Here is a 17,405-nt window from a genome sequence, read left to right on the forward strand (position 1 = left end):
TGCTATAATTAATTTTATGCCATGCAAAACTTCATTGAGTTTACTGAAGGATAAATTTAACAACCTCGTGTAGTTGAGTCTTTTTTTTTCTCCTTTTTTAAGTGGAAATATTTGCCTACAGTTTCTCATATGTTTTCCTTCATTTGATAGAAATCTGAAGTGCCTTGTGTTTGCATTTTCCTATATATATTTTTTGCATTTCACAGGAAATCTGACAATAATAGGAAGGATCTTTGATAGTCGCTAGGTTAGTCGTCACTAGCTGCATGCTTAATGAAAGTATTTAACCCTCAGGGATTATCTGTCTCTGTGTTGCAGCCAGAGAACCTGCTCCTGGCCAGTAAGATGAAGGGAGCGGCGGTGAAGCTCGCGGATTTCGGTCTAGCCATCGAGGTGCAGGGGGACCAACAGGCATGGTTTGGTAAGGAACACATTCCCTGCATTTCTTCCACAGCGTTGACATTCAGCAGCAGCGTTCGCCTCAGTGAGCAGCCAGCTTGAGTTTGCGTTTCAATACATTATGATAACGATATGCGGTATTTTTGTTATTGTCTTCGAGAAAAAAAAAAAAAACAAGAGCGTACATTTAATAGAATTTGCTACATAATCAGCCTCTGTCCCAAGGGAACAAGATAATTTTGTTTGTATATGTGTTGCATTTTAAACAACTGCGGTGCGGTGATATTTGTGGTGAATATTACTTTTACATTCAAAACCGCATTAAATATTACTGAACTGTCGTATCAGGTTAAAACAGTTTTTAAAATGGCAGCAGAATGAGAAAATTGAGGAGAGGTGCTGAGATAGAGGTCGGTGCACTCATTTGTGTGTCTGAAACACACAGAAAATGACAAAAAATATCTCTTTTGAACATATAATCTTGCACAAATCATACAGTAATGAGAAGAGAGACTGTATATCACCGATCCGTTGGTTTCGTAGACAAATGTCACATAAGCATGTTTGTGGTTTTGCAGGTTTTGCCGGAACTCCAGGGTACCTTTCCCCAGAGGTGTTGAGAAAGGACCCGTACGGGAAGCCGGTGGACATATGGGCATGTGGTCAGTTACCCACTCTAACACCCACACGAATTCATACTCGACTGGTTAGCTGTAGTTCGTGTAAGACGCAGGTCCACTCTGGTTCTGCTACCGCCCTCGTATATATGTCGCTGCTATGCTTTTATGTGATGTCGATAAAAGAGGACGCTGTTTGCACTCTGAGAGATCAACGTAACGCTTCATCTTTATTAGTATTTATGCTCTTCGTGCTACCATCTCGTAAAACTTTACTGCAACCAGTAATGCCACACAATCAGCTTCAGTGACAGATACAACCGAGTGTTTACGTCACACTCACGCACCTCACGACCCAATCAATCAGAATGCTGAAGGGCAACCAGCATCGAGGACTCCGCACATGCAAAAGTGCTTCAGATTAGAAGAGGGTTTGCTGACGTCTTCAACCTGCGTCATCCTGTTTCTCTGAATTGGCTGTAATGTGCCTGAATTACATTGTTCAGCCTGTGTTTGTGTGTTTGTGTTCATTTTGACAGCTATGCCTTGATTTATGTGTGTATCAGGTGTGATCCTGTACATCTTACTGGTGGGCTACCCTCCCTTCTGGGACGAGGACCAGCACAAACTGTACCAACAGATCAAAGCCGGCGCATATGACGTAAGTGCTCTCGTGTGGTGTTTGTGTGCAGTTGGCCTGGAAGCAGTTAGCATGGTTTTGAGATGAAACAAGTCTACTACACAAACTAGAAACCTTTTAATGCTTTTCACAATTTACCAACGTAGATGTGACCCACAGTCTCAGCTTCCGATGTGCAGTGTTGATGTCATAGCAGGGGTTAAAGGCAATCTCTAGATTTTAAGTTCTGCGAGTTGAGCTCTGTATCTCTGCTCCACTGCCGCATGAGGTGCTAAATGCACAACATCTACACATTAGAAGGTTGTAAATTGAATGGCAAAGTGTTGCTTACACTTCCAGCAGCACAGGGCGACACTGGCACTGATATCTTGTTATAGGTAGAAGGAATACGGCATCATGTGTGAATCTGCATCAAGCAGGCCGTCCTCGAGAAAGAGATTTGTAAGAGCGGCCACCAAGACACTTATGATTCCTCTGAAGGAGCGACAAGCTTCAGGACTGAGATGGGAGAGACTGTACATTCAATAACTGTTGCCTGTTCTTTACCAGTCAAAGCTTTATGGGAGAGTTGCAAAAGCTCGCATTAAATCTCTCATTTACATTATGGTGCAGAGTTTTGTTTTCACTTTGACATAAAAGACTTGCTTCTGTCAAAAAAGCCAGATTTAACTGACCACAATTTAATGTTAAAAAGCAAGAAAATAGGAAAACATTTAGTTTTAGAGGCACTGTAGTCTCCAACTTTGTGCAATATTTGGTTATGAGCAGGTTTTGTACGCTGAGTTTATCAGAGCTTTAAACCAACCAAACCAGGTGATTACAGTCTGAAGCAGCGTCTTTCATGTTAAACACACTGTAAAGCCTGAAAAGCCCATGTTCAAATAATGACTTAGTGTCAAATAATAGCCGAGGGCACAGCCAGCACAAACAAATAAATGAAGCTCGCTAATAACGGCTGGGTAAACAGACACGTGAGTGTAAATTGAGTGTAATGTGAGCGTCTGCAGCACGAACAACAACAGATTCGCTAACCACTCTGCTGCTCTGAGTTTCTCTTTTTATACAAAATTAATGTTTTTATTCCCTAATTAATTCCAGTTGCTTGTTCTTTGCGGTACTCCTGATCAGTGTTAAACTACCTCTGACTCTTCCTGATGTTTTTTTTTCTCTCAGTAAAAGATTATCTAAGAAGAAAAAAGCTGCTGGAACAAGTGTTTTATTCATAGCAGCAACATGAGCTGCCATGTGTGACTCCTGCTGCTGATAATCTGTAAAATATACAATATATTGAATTTATCAAGACAGCTGCTAAACATGGAGGACGTTTTGAGTTTGAATTCACCTGAGAGGAGGAGAAATTACAAATCAAAAGCCCAAATGAGCTCCTCTGCCAGCGAGATAAACAAAAACCGTTTGAGAATTTATGTTTGATCCATTAACGATATTGATTTGTGGAGCTTTAATCTTTTGTCGAGCACATATTCGTGGGCTCCTCCAAGGCCGGCTGACTGAAAATTCACCAATTTCACGACAAGGATCCTTTAAGACAAGAGTTAAAATCTGAAACGTCAGTCAGAGAGCTCCTTCTGTGTTAATAAAACCGAGTTCTAATACAGGATCTTCGTCGCCTGTTTCAAACATAATTGGTGTGAACGGCAACAAAAACAATCTGGGAGCCTCGAGACGAGCCCTGCAGGACACCTTCACTTCGAGTCTCGTCAAATAACGTGCTCTGAATTCTGTCGCGCAAGTAATTTAGAAATTTAATTTTAGTTTTTAATTGCTTGCTGCTTGTTATTGTATGATTTTCATCTTGCTGTTTAAAAAAAAAAAAAAGGCGATACTAGCAATAGGCTTATTTATCAGATCTTGTCATAGTCCTCTGGGAGATAGGAATTTATTACCCGTATTAATTTCCATAATTGGAAGCAACCACATCTAATGAATGTGCATAATATGAGCAGTGATATGAAGTGACTGTGACAAGCACTTGTAATAATGTGCACTTCTGGAGTGTCATCGCTGTCATGTAGACACCTTGAGTTTTGTTTTTTTTCTTTTTGTCAGTAACTGGAACCCGTTGAAGTAAACGCTGGTTGACAGCTTGCTTTGATTCTTTAGTAGTAAACATGTTATGCGACTCGGATGGAGGGATGAGGGCAGCAGGTGTGAGTGACTGGAGTGAAAGAAACAACGGCGACTTGAAAAAGTGAATCAAAGACCGACGGATCGCTGCTCGATTTCACGTATTATACAAGTGCCGAAACACAGGAAGAAAGAGCATTCCAACGATAAAGCTGCTGCTCTTTCCCTCTAAGCTGACGTTACGATAGAATAACCTTTAACATAATTAATAATATATTAGGAAGCATTAAACTTGTTTGTAGGAGGTTAAAGCAGAAATCAAAGAGGCACAAATTATCCTCAAGCCAAGTCTTAATAAAAGAGAGACAATGTGTAGCCTGTAGTGATTTTACACTTCATTAATGTTCAAATTCAAGTTTAATGAACACAAAACTCCCTGTCCACTGTTCACTTGTGCTACAGCAGTATTTTTACTTCTAATAGTTCCATCTACACATTTATATTTAGTGCTTTTCATCTCCACAGTCGGGCTGCAAGGTGGCGCAGTTGGTAGCACTGTTGCCTCGCAGCAAGAAGGTTGCCGGTTCGCGTCCCGGTGGGGGCACCGGAATCTTTCTGTGTGGAGTTTGCATGTTCTCGCCGTGCAGCGTGGGTTCTCTCCGGGTTCTCCGGCTTCCTCCCACACAGTCCAGAAACATGTTGAGGTTAATTGGTGATTCTAAATTGTCCGCAGGTGTGAATGTGAGTGTGCTTGGTTGTCTGTCTCTAAGTGTAGCCCTGCGATGGACTGGTTACCTGTCCAGGGTGTCCCCTGCCTTCACCCTAAGTCGGCTGGGATAGACTCCAGCCCCCCGCGACCCTCATGAGGATTAAGCGGTGTATAGATAATGGATGGATCTCCACGATCTTCACATGTGGACTTTTCTCCCTTCAGAACTGACAAATTGCGCGACCTCCGTTAATTCGCTGGAGGTCCACCAGTTAACGTGCCTCCCCCTGTCGTTTGCGCGATCCTCCCCTGGAAGCGAGGAGGGAGACGCTCGCACAGAGGACACACAGGCTGCCACATCTGTTTAATAAACACGGCAACAAAATCTGTTGCAAATCTGGCCCGGAGCCTTTTAATTATATCAGAGTCAACAACAGGTTTTTGGATGGATATTTTTTCAGATGCATCCTCCTGTGATTTCTGCCCGACTCCCTGGTGTCTGAGCACATGTTGTGTTTTGCAGATGCAGTTTTGGCTCTGCGAATATTTCTTAAATGTTGAAAGTGTCTGCTTAATGCTGATGAAAATAAATGTGGATTGTGAGGGGAAACAAGTAAAAAAAAGGTTGTGCATGTGTGTTAAAATGGTTTTTCAGTGATATTAATGTATGTGCATTCCTACCATTTCCTCCTCTTTCAGTTTCCTTCCCCAGAGTGGGACACAGTGACCCCCGAGGCCAAGAATCTGATCAATCAGATGTTAACGATTAACCCTGCCAAAAGAATCACTGCCGACCAGGCCCTCAAGCATCCCTGGGTCTGCGTAAGTCACTCTTGTCTCCGTCTTCGGTTTCCACGTCAAAAGTAATCTTTTTCCCGGCGTGTAAAACACTGCTGTAGCTGTTCACGCCAGCTTTAAAACAAATTATGTCACATTAGTTTCTCTATCTATCTTAATAGGCCGTCGTGTATCGACTGGATGTAGGAATAACTTGGCAGGACACCATGAGCCGGAGCTTTTGAACAAACACCCCCAGAATTACGCTGTAGTTTGTTCTTTAAAGACAGCTGGTCAAAACAAAAGCACAACTTGAGCCAGCCGTCTGTGCAACCTACCTACACTGAATACAAGAGCAGAATTTTTAGTTTTGGGTGGAATGACACACATTGGAAGAAGAAATTGAAAAGATTCCTGAAACACTGTAAAGTCATATAGCAGACGTATTTGCATAGCTGAGCTGCACAGATAGTATCAGAAATCTTAAAGGTTTATTCTACAGCTGGCAGTTTTAATAGTTCAAACTTATTTGTTTTCGACAAGGCAAGTTTTATCGGTCAGTTTGGTTTCACAGATCAGTTCAAAATATGCTTGAGCCTTGAAAAAAAAACACTCAGAGGAGCTGTGACGAATTAAAAAGCTGTAAACAAAACACGGTGCCATAGTTGTCAAAGTCTCTGAAATTGTGGTGAAATGTTTCTGACCAATTGCACTTCACCTACACGTCCTTGTTCACAGGCTTCTGCTCTTTATCAATTAATTTTTTCTGAAGCAATCATTAATCTTTTGTACTGATGATTTAACCGGGAGATGATTGATGATAAGACCCAAACCAGCAGCTACAGGTGCTACATGCTAACAGTGAAGCTTCTGGAAACAAAACATATTATTATTGTAAATACATTAGAAATACAGCCGCAGTAACTTAGTGTCCTGATGTAGAAAATAATGGACTTAAAATAAAGGACATTAAACTTGTGTTCACGGCCTCCATTCTGTTCATTGCTCACATTTATCAGAACTTCCTGATTAATCCAAACTGCTTCCTTTCCACATGCAGCAACGCTCCACCGTGGCCTCCATGATGCACCGTCAAGAGACTGTGGAATGTCTGCGCAAGTTCAACGCCAGGAGGAAACTTAAAGTGAGCTTGGACACAGACCTACACACATGTTAGCATGTTCACAAAGCACATATCCTTATAATGCGGATTCATTTTTTTTGTCATGTCTTTAGGGAGCTATCCTCACAACGATGCTGGTGTCCAGGAACTTTTCAGGTGAGCTTTGGCGCTCGGTTTGAAACGAGGTAACACTTCCACTGATCTAATCGCTGCTGTCCTGCTACTATATCTCGTGATTCCTCGTGAGCAGTCTGGTCACCGAAAGCACAGGGCGCTTTTAATCGTACACCCAATTTGTGGGCTGGACAATGGCCTAGCGAGCTAATGCATTAATGCTATTGGCCTTCTGTTTATATGCTTTCATGTAAGCAAAGCTGGTCCCGTGGATTGCAGCCAACTCCTTCCTACAGGTCAAGAGTTGCCTCAGCTGAAGAAAGCAGATGGGCCAGAATCTAAGAATTGCTTTGTTGTTTTTGGCTTGTTTTTTAACTTCCAGGGAAATCAGTTCAGTAATTTGGGGCCCAGGTGGTATAGTGCTGAGATTTCACATCTCCTGCTTCAGTTTAAGTTATTTATACAAGTTAGATGTCACAAAAAATCTTGTTTTTTAAAGTTAAAATGCCATAAATGGAGGCAGCACAGGACCCAAATGCATTATGTTTTTTTCCCTTCTTGTTTAAAAAGTTTATTCATTTAAAGAAAATGAGAAAGAAAAGAGTTGGGATAGGTTGGCTCTTGTCCCACCTGCGGCACCACACTGAATCCCTCTCTGTCCAATAGTGGGACGGCAGCATACCAGCCCTGCCGCTACCACCAGCACGGCCGCAATGGCACAGGAAGGTACGTTTGCTGGAGGGGGTGTTGGAGTCGCGCACTGCCAACTTCGTACTCAGGCTATTGGCATGTGGCCTGGTCTGCTTGAACCCCCCACCACCCACCTGCTGCCTGCACACTGATGGACCACTCTGAAGTGGTCATCATTGCACTGAGGCATCACGAACACACACATAGACGTATAAATAGGAAACACAGATGAAGCACAGCTCTTGACCTTTTAGTGCTGCTGCGCTTCTTGATGCTCTAATGAACAGAACTCCTCTCCAGAACTGGCTATTTAATTTCCTGCGTCGAATGCAACAACCATTTAACTGACGCCCAGCATGACCCCCTGACCTCCCTCCGACTACCCAGCTGCTACCTCGCAAAGCTCTGGTTACACACCTCTGCATTAACGCAACTGCTGCAGGTCTGATCCTCAGCAGCCCTAATCATTTAACCATTTAACCGTTTTTAAGTACAAACAGACATTCTAGCATTTACGCCATTCCTTCTAATTGATTAGTACCCGTAGTACTGATGCCCAGTCGATGCCTGCCTGTGCTCGCTGCAACCTTCCCTCCGCATGGCTCTGGCACCAGCAGCCAGCCAAGCATGTTTATGAGCGTACAGTACAGTTTGCCAAGCTGCATGGGGAGCTGGATAAACAGAATGCACAGTGTCCTGTGTGAACGAGTTTTCTTTGTCTCTTTTCTCCTGCCTGCTCTGTTGTTTCTGTGTGAACAGACAAAAAAAAAAAAAAAAAACTCAAGGCGTCAGTGTGCTTCAAACAAAGTGCTTGTAGGATCATCAGCTCATAAAACAAACTGCGCAATGCTGAAAAAAAAAAAGCTTGATAAAAGTAGAATTTATGGAAGTGCTCCTGCACTGGTCGTGTAGTTTCAGGACAGTAAAGTAACATAATGGAGAAACAGTGGAGATATAGGTCATGAAAACAAAGTAAATGTGTGTTGACGCGGTTTTAGGATAGGTAAACAACACGTAGCCTTTTACAGAAGATAGAAGCTATTTACAGGTCAGAGTTTAGCACCATGTCCATGTTGTTATTCCTGAGGTGTGCACTGGACTTCTGGAGATTTTAGAGTTTTGAACTCTGTTTGGGCACCATGGATGAAAAACGTGTAGCTACAATTCAAAACACCTCCAAAGTCCAGCAGCGCCTACTTGAATTACTTCTCTTTAAATGATAACTAACAAAGATGGGAATGACAGAAAATGCTCTCGCTCATACTACAATGCATATGCAATGGTCGCATTGGCCTTCAAAATACAACATGGCTCTTTTGCATGAGTCTAAAAAAATTAGCCGCTAGCAAAATATAGCCGCTAGTTACAGGCTGAGTTTCGCCACTGTGTCCATGTGATTATTCCTGAAGTGCACCGAGCACAGTGGGCGGATCTAGAACAGGATATCTGGAGAGTTTAGAACTTCAGTACTGTGTTTGGCAACATCAAAGACAGCCATGTAGCTAGAAATCAATGCAACTCCCAAGTCCAGCAACAACTACTTGAATTACAGCTCTTTTAAATTTTTATTCTTGTAGTTTAATCGTAGCAACTGGACTTGCTTGAGTTCCTTGAAGATGTTTCATCCAAGAGGCTTCATCAGTTCTGACTGACTAGTTGAGAGTTCCAGATACTGATATCCTTAAGGAGCCATTAACACCTGAGTTTAGGTTTCAATTGGGGGTTTGTTGCTCCTCCCCCTCGTTATGTGAGTCGTTAGTGCTCCCACTGCCACAAGGGGGTTTGTTAAGGTCTTTTGTGGCTAGATGTGGATGTGGTTTCATCTTCCTGGGGAGAGTTCTTAATTTTTTAGAAGTGGATAAGGGATAACACCCTCACACAGCAGCTAGTAATATTTGTTTTCTGACACATGCAGTTGCCGTGCACCTTGTGGACTTGGACGAATGACAAAATTAACGTCACATTAAAACTAAAATTGGACCTTTTACGAGAACAGAAATATCTCATCTGTATATATTTTACTACAGGAGCATCATATTGGCAGTTAGCTAGAATTTAAGCTTCTATCTTCACTGGCAACAAGAACCAGTTATCTGATGAGCACGCTCGATGCATGCTCGATGTCTGCATGACAGCAGGCTTTTAACCCTTTGTGCTCATTTAGGACGCTAACACTCTTGCACATGCTCAGTGCACACATCATATCTGTTTGAAGCATACTGAACCCTTTGCAGGTAAACGTCGGTCACACGACAGGGCGAGCTGCTTGCTTAAAGGCTGTTCATACAGGTAACCTAGTTGAATCAACAAGAAGATGTCTAGCCGATATGATGGAGTTCTCTATTAGATTTCTTCACTTCCTGAGCGTGAACGTTCCTACAAGCCGTGTAAAAGTGAAGAAATTGGGTTTGAATCTGCACAGATGACGTCCTGAGCTTAAAGGGTTTCTGCGCAGTTTCACACTTGTTGGGAAACGTGCTTCTCGGCACATTTTAAGACGAAGACTTTGAAGTGGATGCTGCATGCCCGACATGTTGATGAGCCACCGTCACCGCATGAACCCATCACCTCTGTGAAAATGCCTTTAACGTACACTAAAAGCCCGTCAGGTGTTCTGTGCCTGCAGCTGTCATCTTTAGTGTTCAGTTCAGATGTTGAGATGCAGATATTAAATACGTTGCTGTTTTCTCGCCCTCTTCATCGCCCTCCTTCCTTCTTTATAAATGGAAGGTAAGGGCGGATTATTGGATCGTAACTCTTTCACAAATATGAGTGTTGATGCAGTTTGTATTTACTTTGAGTCGGTGTTTGTGTGTGGACGTTTTTCTTACGTTTTCTGTCCTATCGGTGTCATTTCTCTGTGAGTTTGCTGTGTGCTCAGTTTTCAGATTCCTGTTATATCAGTGTGGTCAGTGTTGGCTTCACGTGAATCAGATCATGCTGCACTGACACAAGCTAAAGTTTCAACAAAAAGCACAAACAAGATTCTTTTGTACAGATGCAGCTCATGGGTTCAGAGAGCAGTGCGTCCATTCACATCATTCAGTAGCTTATTCATTCATTCATCCATTCATGTTTACTTCCTGAACGCCTTCAGAAGGAAGAACCGTCTGAACACTGAACCAGGATCAGTCTATCTTTTTATAGTCGTCCTGCTGAACTGTGCTGTCTACTGTATGACACTGAGCCACGACTGCTTTTAGTATTTTTTTGTTGTTGTTGTTGTTGTTTTCCTCCTGCTTTTGGTGTTTGTTGTTTTAATTGCTGGACAGTTGAAGGATGATTTGAACCCCACAAAATCAGTTACAATAGAAATACTAAGCTTATTTGTTGCTCTACAACCAGACATGCATGTGGAGTAAAACATGTTCAAAAGAAAGAAATAAAAAAGAAATTTGATCAAATGTAAATGAAAGAAAAACCAGAAAATTGAATGAAATTAGCTTAAATTTAAAATTACAATCGTAAATAGAACGATGATGATGAAAACATAACTAGGAAAGCTTTATTATTCCTGATTTTTTATCATTTTAGTTTTTTTATTCTGAGCTGTAGTGCCTCTAAATCTCCAATGTTTTTACTGTTAATGTTTTAATGTTGGCCAGGACGCCCTTGTAAAAGAGGTTTTTGATCTCAATGGGTCTTTCCTGGTTAAATAAAGGTTAAATAAAATAAAAATTAAAGGAAAAAATGTATGAAGTTAAGCATGAATGAAAATACTCATGGTCAAAAATCTGAAGTTCCAAGCCAAAATCATCAGACAGTTCATGAAAATGTTGATTTACTAACATTTTTAGCGAATATCTTTTACCTACTATCTCATTATTTTACTTACTAATGCAGGATTTTTACATATATGCATCATATATATAATTAAGTATAATTCTGACTTATCATCTAATAGTTTTACACTCTTATCTTTTTTTACTGAACTATATTATAATTACAACTTTCCATTAGATCATTTTACATTATTGAATTTAAATTTTTACTAAATATGTAAGTAAAATTTCGACTCATTTTTTTTTAGTTTCATCTAATTTATTTATTTTTTTTGGCATAAATGAGCTTCCATAAAAACAAAGACAACGTGCTGTAAGGAAATAGCAGGAGCTGTGATTGTTATTGGGCTCCATCTTAATTTATTTTTTACCGCTTTAAAGAGTTTAACCCTTTAATTAGCTAAATTTTACCCAGTGTTGCAGAAAGTACACATTTTAGTCAGGATTGTTAAACATGTTTTAGTCTGTAATAGCGATCAGCTGTTGTTTTTCTACGTCCTCACTGTCTTTTCTCACTTTTTTTCAGCATGCAAAACCTTACTAAACAAAAAGTCGGATGGCGTGAAGGTAAGTTCTCAGACCCGTGAGGGTTTTCTTTATTTTTATTTTTACATATTTTCTCTACTCTTCCTGTCTTCTTTTAACTCCCTCTTGTTGTGTCACCCTAACTACTGTCTAATATCTGTGATATTACAAGCACACAGAGAGGCAGTATGATGCTCTTTAATTTGGATTACCTTTGTGCTCTGGTGCTCCGTGTTTAGTTTTTCTAAGGTCTGTTAAATGCGATTTAAAGATTTTTTGTGGCTTCGGGGAAAGGATTGATCTTAAAAATGAAGCAGGTGCTTGATCATGTTTATGAGTTAGCAGATAAAGGTGACACAGATTTGAGATTAAAGTGAAAGTAAGGAACATAATAAAGAGCAACAACCTTTTTTTTTTAAAAATAAAATGCTGTTTGTTTTGTTGCCACCAGTTCTTTCTTTGACTCGCAGGGATTTTGTTTGAACCGACAGTCAGCGTCCATGCATGCAGTGAAGCGCCACGACCGACGAGGGCCAAACCAAAATACACACAGTAGCTTAAACCATAACTAAATACCCCCCAAATATATCTATACAAATAAACTGCACAACCAGGGATTTAACTATGAGTTCTTTAAAAATTAACCCCCTATGTTTTTTTGCAGCTGATTCTCTTTTTCCTCTGAAGCCTTCTCAGTATCCCTTTGTCTCATCTCTGTTCCTGTGTGAGCTTCTGCAGCTGTTTTGTTTTTTCTCTCTTTCTGGGATCAATCTGGCAGCGTCACTTTTTTTGCTGTTTTGATCAGTTCCTTGTTTCCCGATGACCCCTTATTTTTATTTTTTATTTTTCCTCCTCCTTTCCATTGCTGTCTGTCAGAAAAGGAAGTCCAGCTCGAGTGTTTGTTTGATGGTGAGATCAGCTCTGTCGTTTTCGTTCATTTTTCATTCCTCGTCTCTCTTTACTGGTCTTTTCTCCCCTCCGGTCTTCCCCTTATATCTCTTTCATTTTTTTTTTTAATTTTGATTTTGGGCAGAGGTGATTTATGCGTCGTTCCTGTTGGATTTCCCTACTTCATCCAACATGCCTCCATCCCCTTCGACCATAAGCGCCACCAAAACCATTCGCCTCGTTACAGACAACACAAACGCGACATGTCTGACTCGACCGCCCATCGACTAAATCCGGCCTTTTCACTTCATCCCCGACCATCGCAGGAGGGAGCGACATTTTTAATCACTGCAAACATCGATATACAACCATGTTCCTTTTTTATTTTCCCTTTTGACATATTTATTGTGCCCTCATAACTCTTCATTTGAATGAATTCTTCTTTTTTCCCCCCTTTTCCTATAAATTAAACAGCTGTCTTGGTCACCTGCAGATAATCATTAAACTAGAGACAGTTCAGGTCCAGAAGTGGTTAATATAGGGGTTTTTTTTGTTTGTTTTTTGGCTGCTTCGATGAATTTTCTAATTCAAACTGGTTTAAATTGTTACTTACTCGCTAGAAAACACTTAAAAACATAGTGCAGGCCTATAAATAGTAGATTCAGGTATTCATACAGTACAATAGCTAATAATTTCTTTTTTTTTTTTTTATTAGGATATCTTGCTGGAAGAAATAGAGACCTGTTTTTTTTCCCCTACATGCACCAAATTGAATACAGTTTGTACATACTTCAGTTTCAAATATAAACAGCCTGAACATTTTCTATTCCCCAAAAAACACTTTTTTTGGAGCTAGTTTAAAAAAATCTCAAGTTTTTACATCTAAGTCTGCAGTTTGGATTTGGGATATTTGAGTTTTTTCTTATTGAAACTACGCTCCAGTACTTTCAGCAGCACAGAAACTCTCTGGTATTTTATTTCTGGAGTTAATAAATACAGTAAAAGAGAGAAAACAACAAAATTCCCCGTCAAATCAGGACCATTCAGTCTCCTCAAAGAGTTCATTCTGGTGCTGTAAGACCAAACAACGTAGTACCTGCTGACGCCCAACTGATTAGGATTTTGGTAAAATCTCTATATTTCAACATTTTGAAAGTTCAAATGTTTATGATTAACTAAAGAAGTTTCCTTAGCAGCCCTGGAACACAGTGAAAGCCTGTTTTTTTCTGTTAGAAGATGTTCCTAGTGGGCCACAGGCGCTGCCAAAACACTGTTTCACGAGTCACGCTGAGGTATTTGCTCATCTCGGAGTTGTAGGAAAACAGCTGAAACCCCCCCAGCACTTAGCTCTTAACCTTTTATTGACGTAATCCGTTCGTCCACACCTCTAAACTTTCCTGTGGGAATATTTGCATTCTCCTTTCCATCCAGTTAGCCCGAGGCTGAAGGGAGAGTCCAGCGCAAACTGTGTTTTCTTGTTCACATCTCAGCGTTAATCTGCAGCTGCAGCCGAACTTACAGCTCCGTCGTGTAGCAGCACAACGAGTTCATGTGGCCTGGAGGTCCCAAAATCAGATAAGAAACAGAAAGAAGACGGGTTGGAGGGAGGAAACAATGGAATTTAAGGGGTTTTCGCTTTCATGAAACTGGGTGCGACAGATATAAAGGAAGGAAAGTGAAGCAACAGAGGCCAAAAGAAGCACCAGCTCTTCCCTATAATATAGACAATACACCTGTTTATGACACCGTCTGCCCCACGACATAATGGTTTGAACAATGATGGAACAGTTTCAGACTAACCGTGATTAGAAAACTGGACTCTTACTGCTTATTTCTCGTGATTATTGTTCACACAGACCAATGTTTGTATAGTTTTGCTAAAAGTATTGCATTCATTATAGAAATCACCATAAAAAGTTAGAAACAATTCATTCCTATTGACTAAAACACATACTAACACATACAAATACTTCTTTATACCTTGAAATTTACCTAAAATTAATTCCTTTCCTGGTTGATTAAATGAATGTGGCAGCCCACTTATTTTATAGCTTAATTAAACTTCTATTGTAGCTCAGCAGGATGAACTCAGAGAAATGGTAATTCAGTTAAAACTATTCTGTAAATAAACTTTTCAGGATTTAGTTCCAACCACAGTCTTACTTTGTTGATCTGTCAAAGCCATAAACAGGATCTCTTAAAGCCAAAGGGACAAACTGAGCAGTTTCATCAATGCTAAAGTAGTTTAGTGGCTAAAGTAGGCTTTAGTGCTTCGTTAGCATGAGCTAAAACAAATGAAACAACAATATAAAGTTCCTACCTCCATGCATGGCTCTCAATCAGAGGAAACCCTTTCACCAAGGCCTTTCACTGCATGCACAGACCTGGACTGGCAGTCATTCTAACCTGATTTTCTGAATCATTTTTTTCTAATTTCTGGCTTTGTTGCTACCAGAAATGGACGACCAATTAGTTGAGCGCCTTTTAGACACAAACTTATTTCTCTTTTTAACCCCAGCAGATGCCACTTTACTGATTTTTATTTATTACTTTTTTGAAGCTGGGGAAATAAATCCAGCCTGAAAATATGTTTATTGTTTAAAAATGCATGTTCTAACTAACTGTTATGTTGTTTTTCCCCCTTTTTTTGAAACTGTTGTAGCGTCTGCAAACACTGCAGACGTCTAATGCAGGCGTAAAGCAATATATAGCTGCAGAAACTAGTAGAGTCAGTTAAAAGTGTTCGGAAGTCGGTACGCTGACATTTCCACGTGCATCTGTTTCTACAAGTTTCTGGTCAAAAGAAATGGATTAAAGGATTTAATTGGAAGCTGTGTACACAACAGACGCGCAGAACGATACAACAACTGCCCTTTAAAATGCACAAAGCAGCCAGCTGCAGAGGATTTCCAGAGATATTCAGATAAATCTGTTTAGCATTTAACTCCCAGATCGCGCTGCTTCAAATCGCTCACAGTATGCCGAGTATTTCTATCGGCCGTGTAATGGCTCTATTCCTGTTTTCCACCTGTGATTCCCACAGGAGGGGTTTATGGTTTAGACCCAGTGGGAATCACCCTGTGTTGTGTTTCTTTGCCCCAGTCGCAGGGAAACAACAGTAAAAACAGTGTAGTAAGCAGCAGCAGCACCAAAGACAGCAGCATGTCATCTTCAGCTCCAATGGTACCTCATCTTCTCTATTTGGTTTCTCTCACGTTGCTTTTTATGGCATCATTTCCATCGTTTTTGATGTTTAGTTCTGTCCCTCCCCTTCCTCCTTCATGTTTTTGTCACAAGCAAAAATACTTTCTGCACTCCGTCCTCTGTCTCGTCCATCACCCTCTGCCTCTTTTTGCTTCTGTTCTGGAACACAAATTGTGATGTTGGCGGTGAATTTGACGACTTTAAAACTGAACGACCGGTCCGGGCCTCCGAGTGTCTCTTTCCCCGGCTTGTGTTTTACCCGAAGCCTCCTGTGGACGCGCTCATATTTACGCGGCGCTGACAGGTAGACGAATGACTTTCATTTTGCGGCGCAACAGCAGCAGCTTCAATCAAGTTGTGCTCAGCCACATCCCGGCGACTCCTCTGTGTGTTCAGCGGCGTCACCTGGGCTTTGTCAAAGTGGGGGGTTATTACAATTTCAGAGGCTGAACATCGACTACATCAAAAGATGGCCTTTTACAAATTGCTCTTGAATTAGCTAATGGTGAACGAGGAGGACTTCTGGGTAAAACAGGAGCTGGAGTGGACGAGTGACAGACGGATCATAAGTGCATGAGGACGCAGCCCCGGTGTTCATTAAACGTAATGGGATTGAGGCGTTTATAGCAGAGCGTTAAAGAGGCTCGTCTCAGGTTAGAAATGTGGAAAATATGGCATCATGAAAATGTTCAATTTGGAGAAAGTCAAACCTTTATTTCACCACCATGTGGCCGGTTGCATTTTTTAGATCTCATTATACACTTTTCAAACTATGTGACTGACATTTCTGCTTTAAAGGTTGAAGGACAAAGTAAAAGTGACTGAAGTGATTAAGATCTTTGACTCAAAATTATGCTCAAACAACCGTCTGCAGAACTGATGGCTCAATATACAAAATTGTTAAATCCCGGCCAGATACAACCGCCTCGGAAATGACTAATTACTAAATATCTGATTTAGTTCTGACAGTTTAAGGGAATACTTTTGGGAAAGTTGACCACTACTCTAATGTTAAATATTGACCACAAGCCAGGAGGCGATTAGCCTAGCTTAGCATAAGGCTGAAAGCAGGGGACAACAGCTTCATAACAAAATCCACCTATCACCACCTCTAACTAATTTAGCTCTTGGAGGCTTCTGGAAGTTACTGCTCCTGCAAATATCATCCCATAAAACCTCAGTTTGGCTTTTTAAACTTTTGGAGATGGAAGAAACAAGATGTTGAGCTTTAGAGGTGCTGACGGGTCGATTTTGTTAACTTTAAACACGAATAAGACAGTTGTAACCTCTCTTTCTTTAGCCTTTGTGCTAAGCTAAGCTAACTAGCTGCTAGCGGCTTCATATTTACAGACATGATAGTCTTCTCAGAAATCTGCAGGAAACTCTTCACAATGCTATTCTTAACACAATATCAATCCCAAACTGAATTTCACATTCCTGGGACAAGTCTGTTACTTTATGGCTTCCAATCAGAGACTCATGTCGACCACCGTAAAGGCCTCAAATGCCTCAAATTCACAATCCTCCACAATCCCATACGTAACTGAAGGGGCTGCATGCTCTGAGGTTTTGTCCAGTGTGGCTCGAGTTGAGGAGCGTGTGACTGACTGACTAAACCAGTTCAACTGTGGGTGTGTTTTCTAAACTGTGCAGCACCTGGAGCTCTTGACTCGCTTTGTGCTGAGTGTTTCTGTGGAAGGGTCGTGGCTGGGGATGAGGAGCAGCTACACAAACACACAACATGGACAATGCTTAGAGACAAGAAGGATCAACCTGAACATAATTTAAAATGTTAGATAATTTGATAATAAGAGCCAGTGTGCATTTACTGGCTCAGCATTAAAGTCACTGC

General features: G+C 41.0%; 1 protein-coding gene across 1 annotated transcript in view; it reads left to right on the forward strand.

Moving 5' to 3' along the window:
- Positions 1–17,405, forward strand: part of LOC103374527 (calcium/calmodulin-dependent protein kinase type II subunit gamma-like) — a gene marked incomplete at its 5' end in the record, with an annotated part of 47,879 nt that overhangs the window by 14,621 nt on the left and 15,853 nt on the right. Inside the window, 9 exons of the mRNA XM_008304626.1 lie at positions 319–421; positions 978–1,061; positions 1,583–1,677; positions 5,150–5,272; positions 6,288–6,371; positions 6,464–6,506; positions 7,131–7,190; positions 11,463–11,503; positions 15,452–15,532. Of these exons, the coding sequence (XP_008302848.1) occupies positions 319–421; positions 978–1,061; positions 1,583–1,677; positions 5,150–5,272; positions 6,288–6,371; positions 6,464–6,506; positions 7,131–7,190; positions 11,463–11,503; positions 15,452–15,532 (714 nt within the window). The remainder of the gene's footprint in view (positions 1–318; positions 422–977; positions 1,062–1,582; positions 1,678–5,149; positions 5,273–6,287; positions 6,372–6,463; positions 6,507–7,130; positions 7,191–11,462; positions 11,504–15,451; positions 15,533–17,405) is intronic.

This window comes from Stegastes partitus, unplaced genomic scaffold, assembly GCF_000690725.1.
Source record: "Stegastes partitus isolate 25-593 unplaced genomic scaffold, Stegastes_partitus-1.0.2 Scaffold2270, whole genome shotgun sequence".
NCBI classification, from domain to species: Eukaryota; Metazoa; Chordata; class Actinopteri; family Pomacentridae; genus Stegastes; species Stegastes partitus.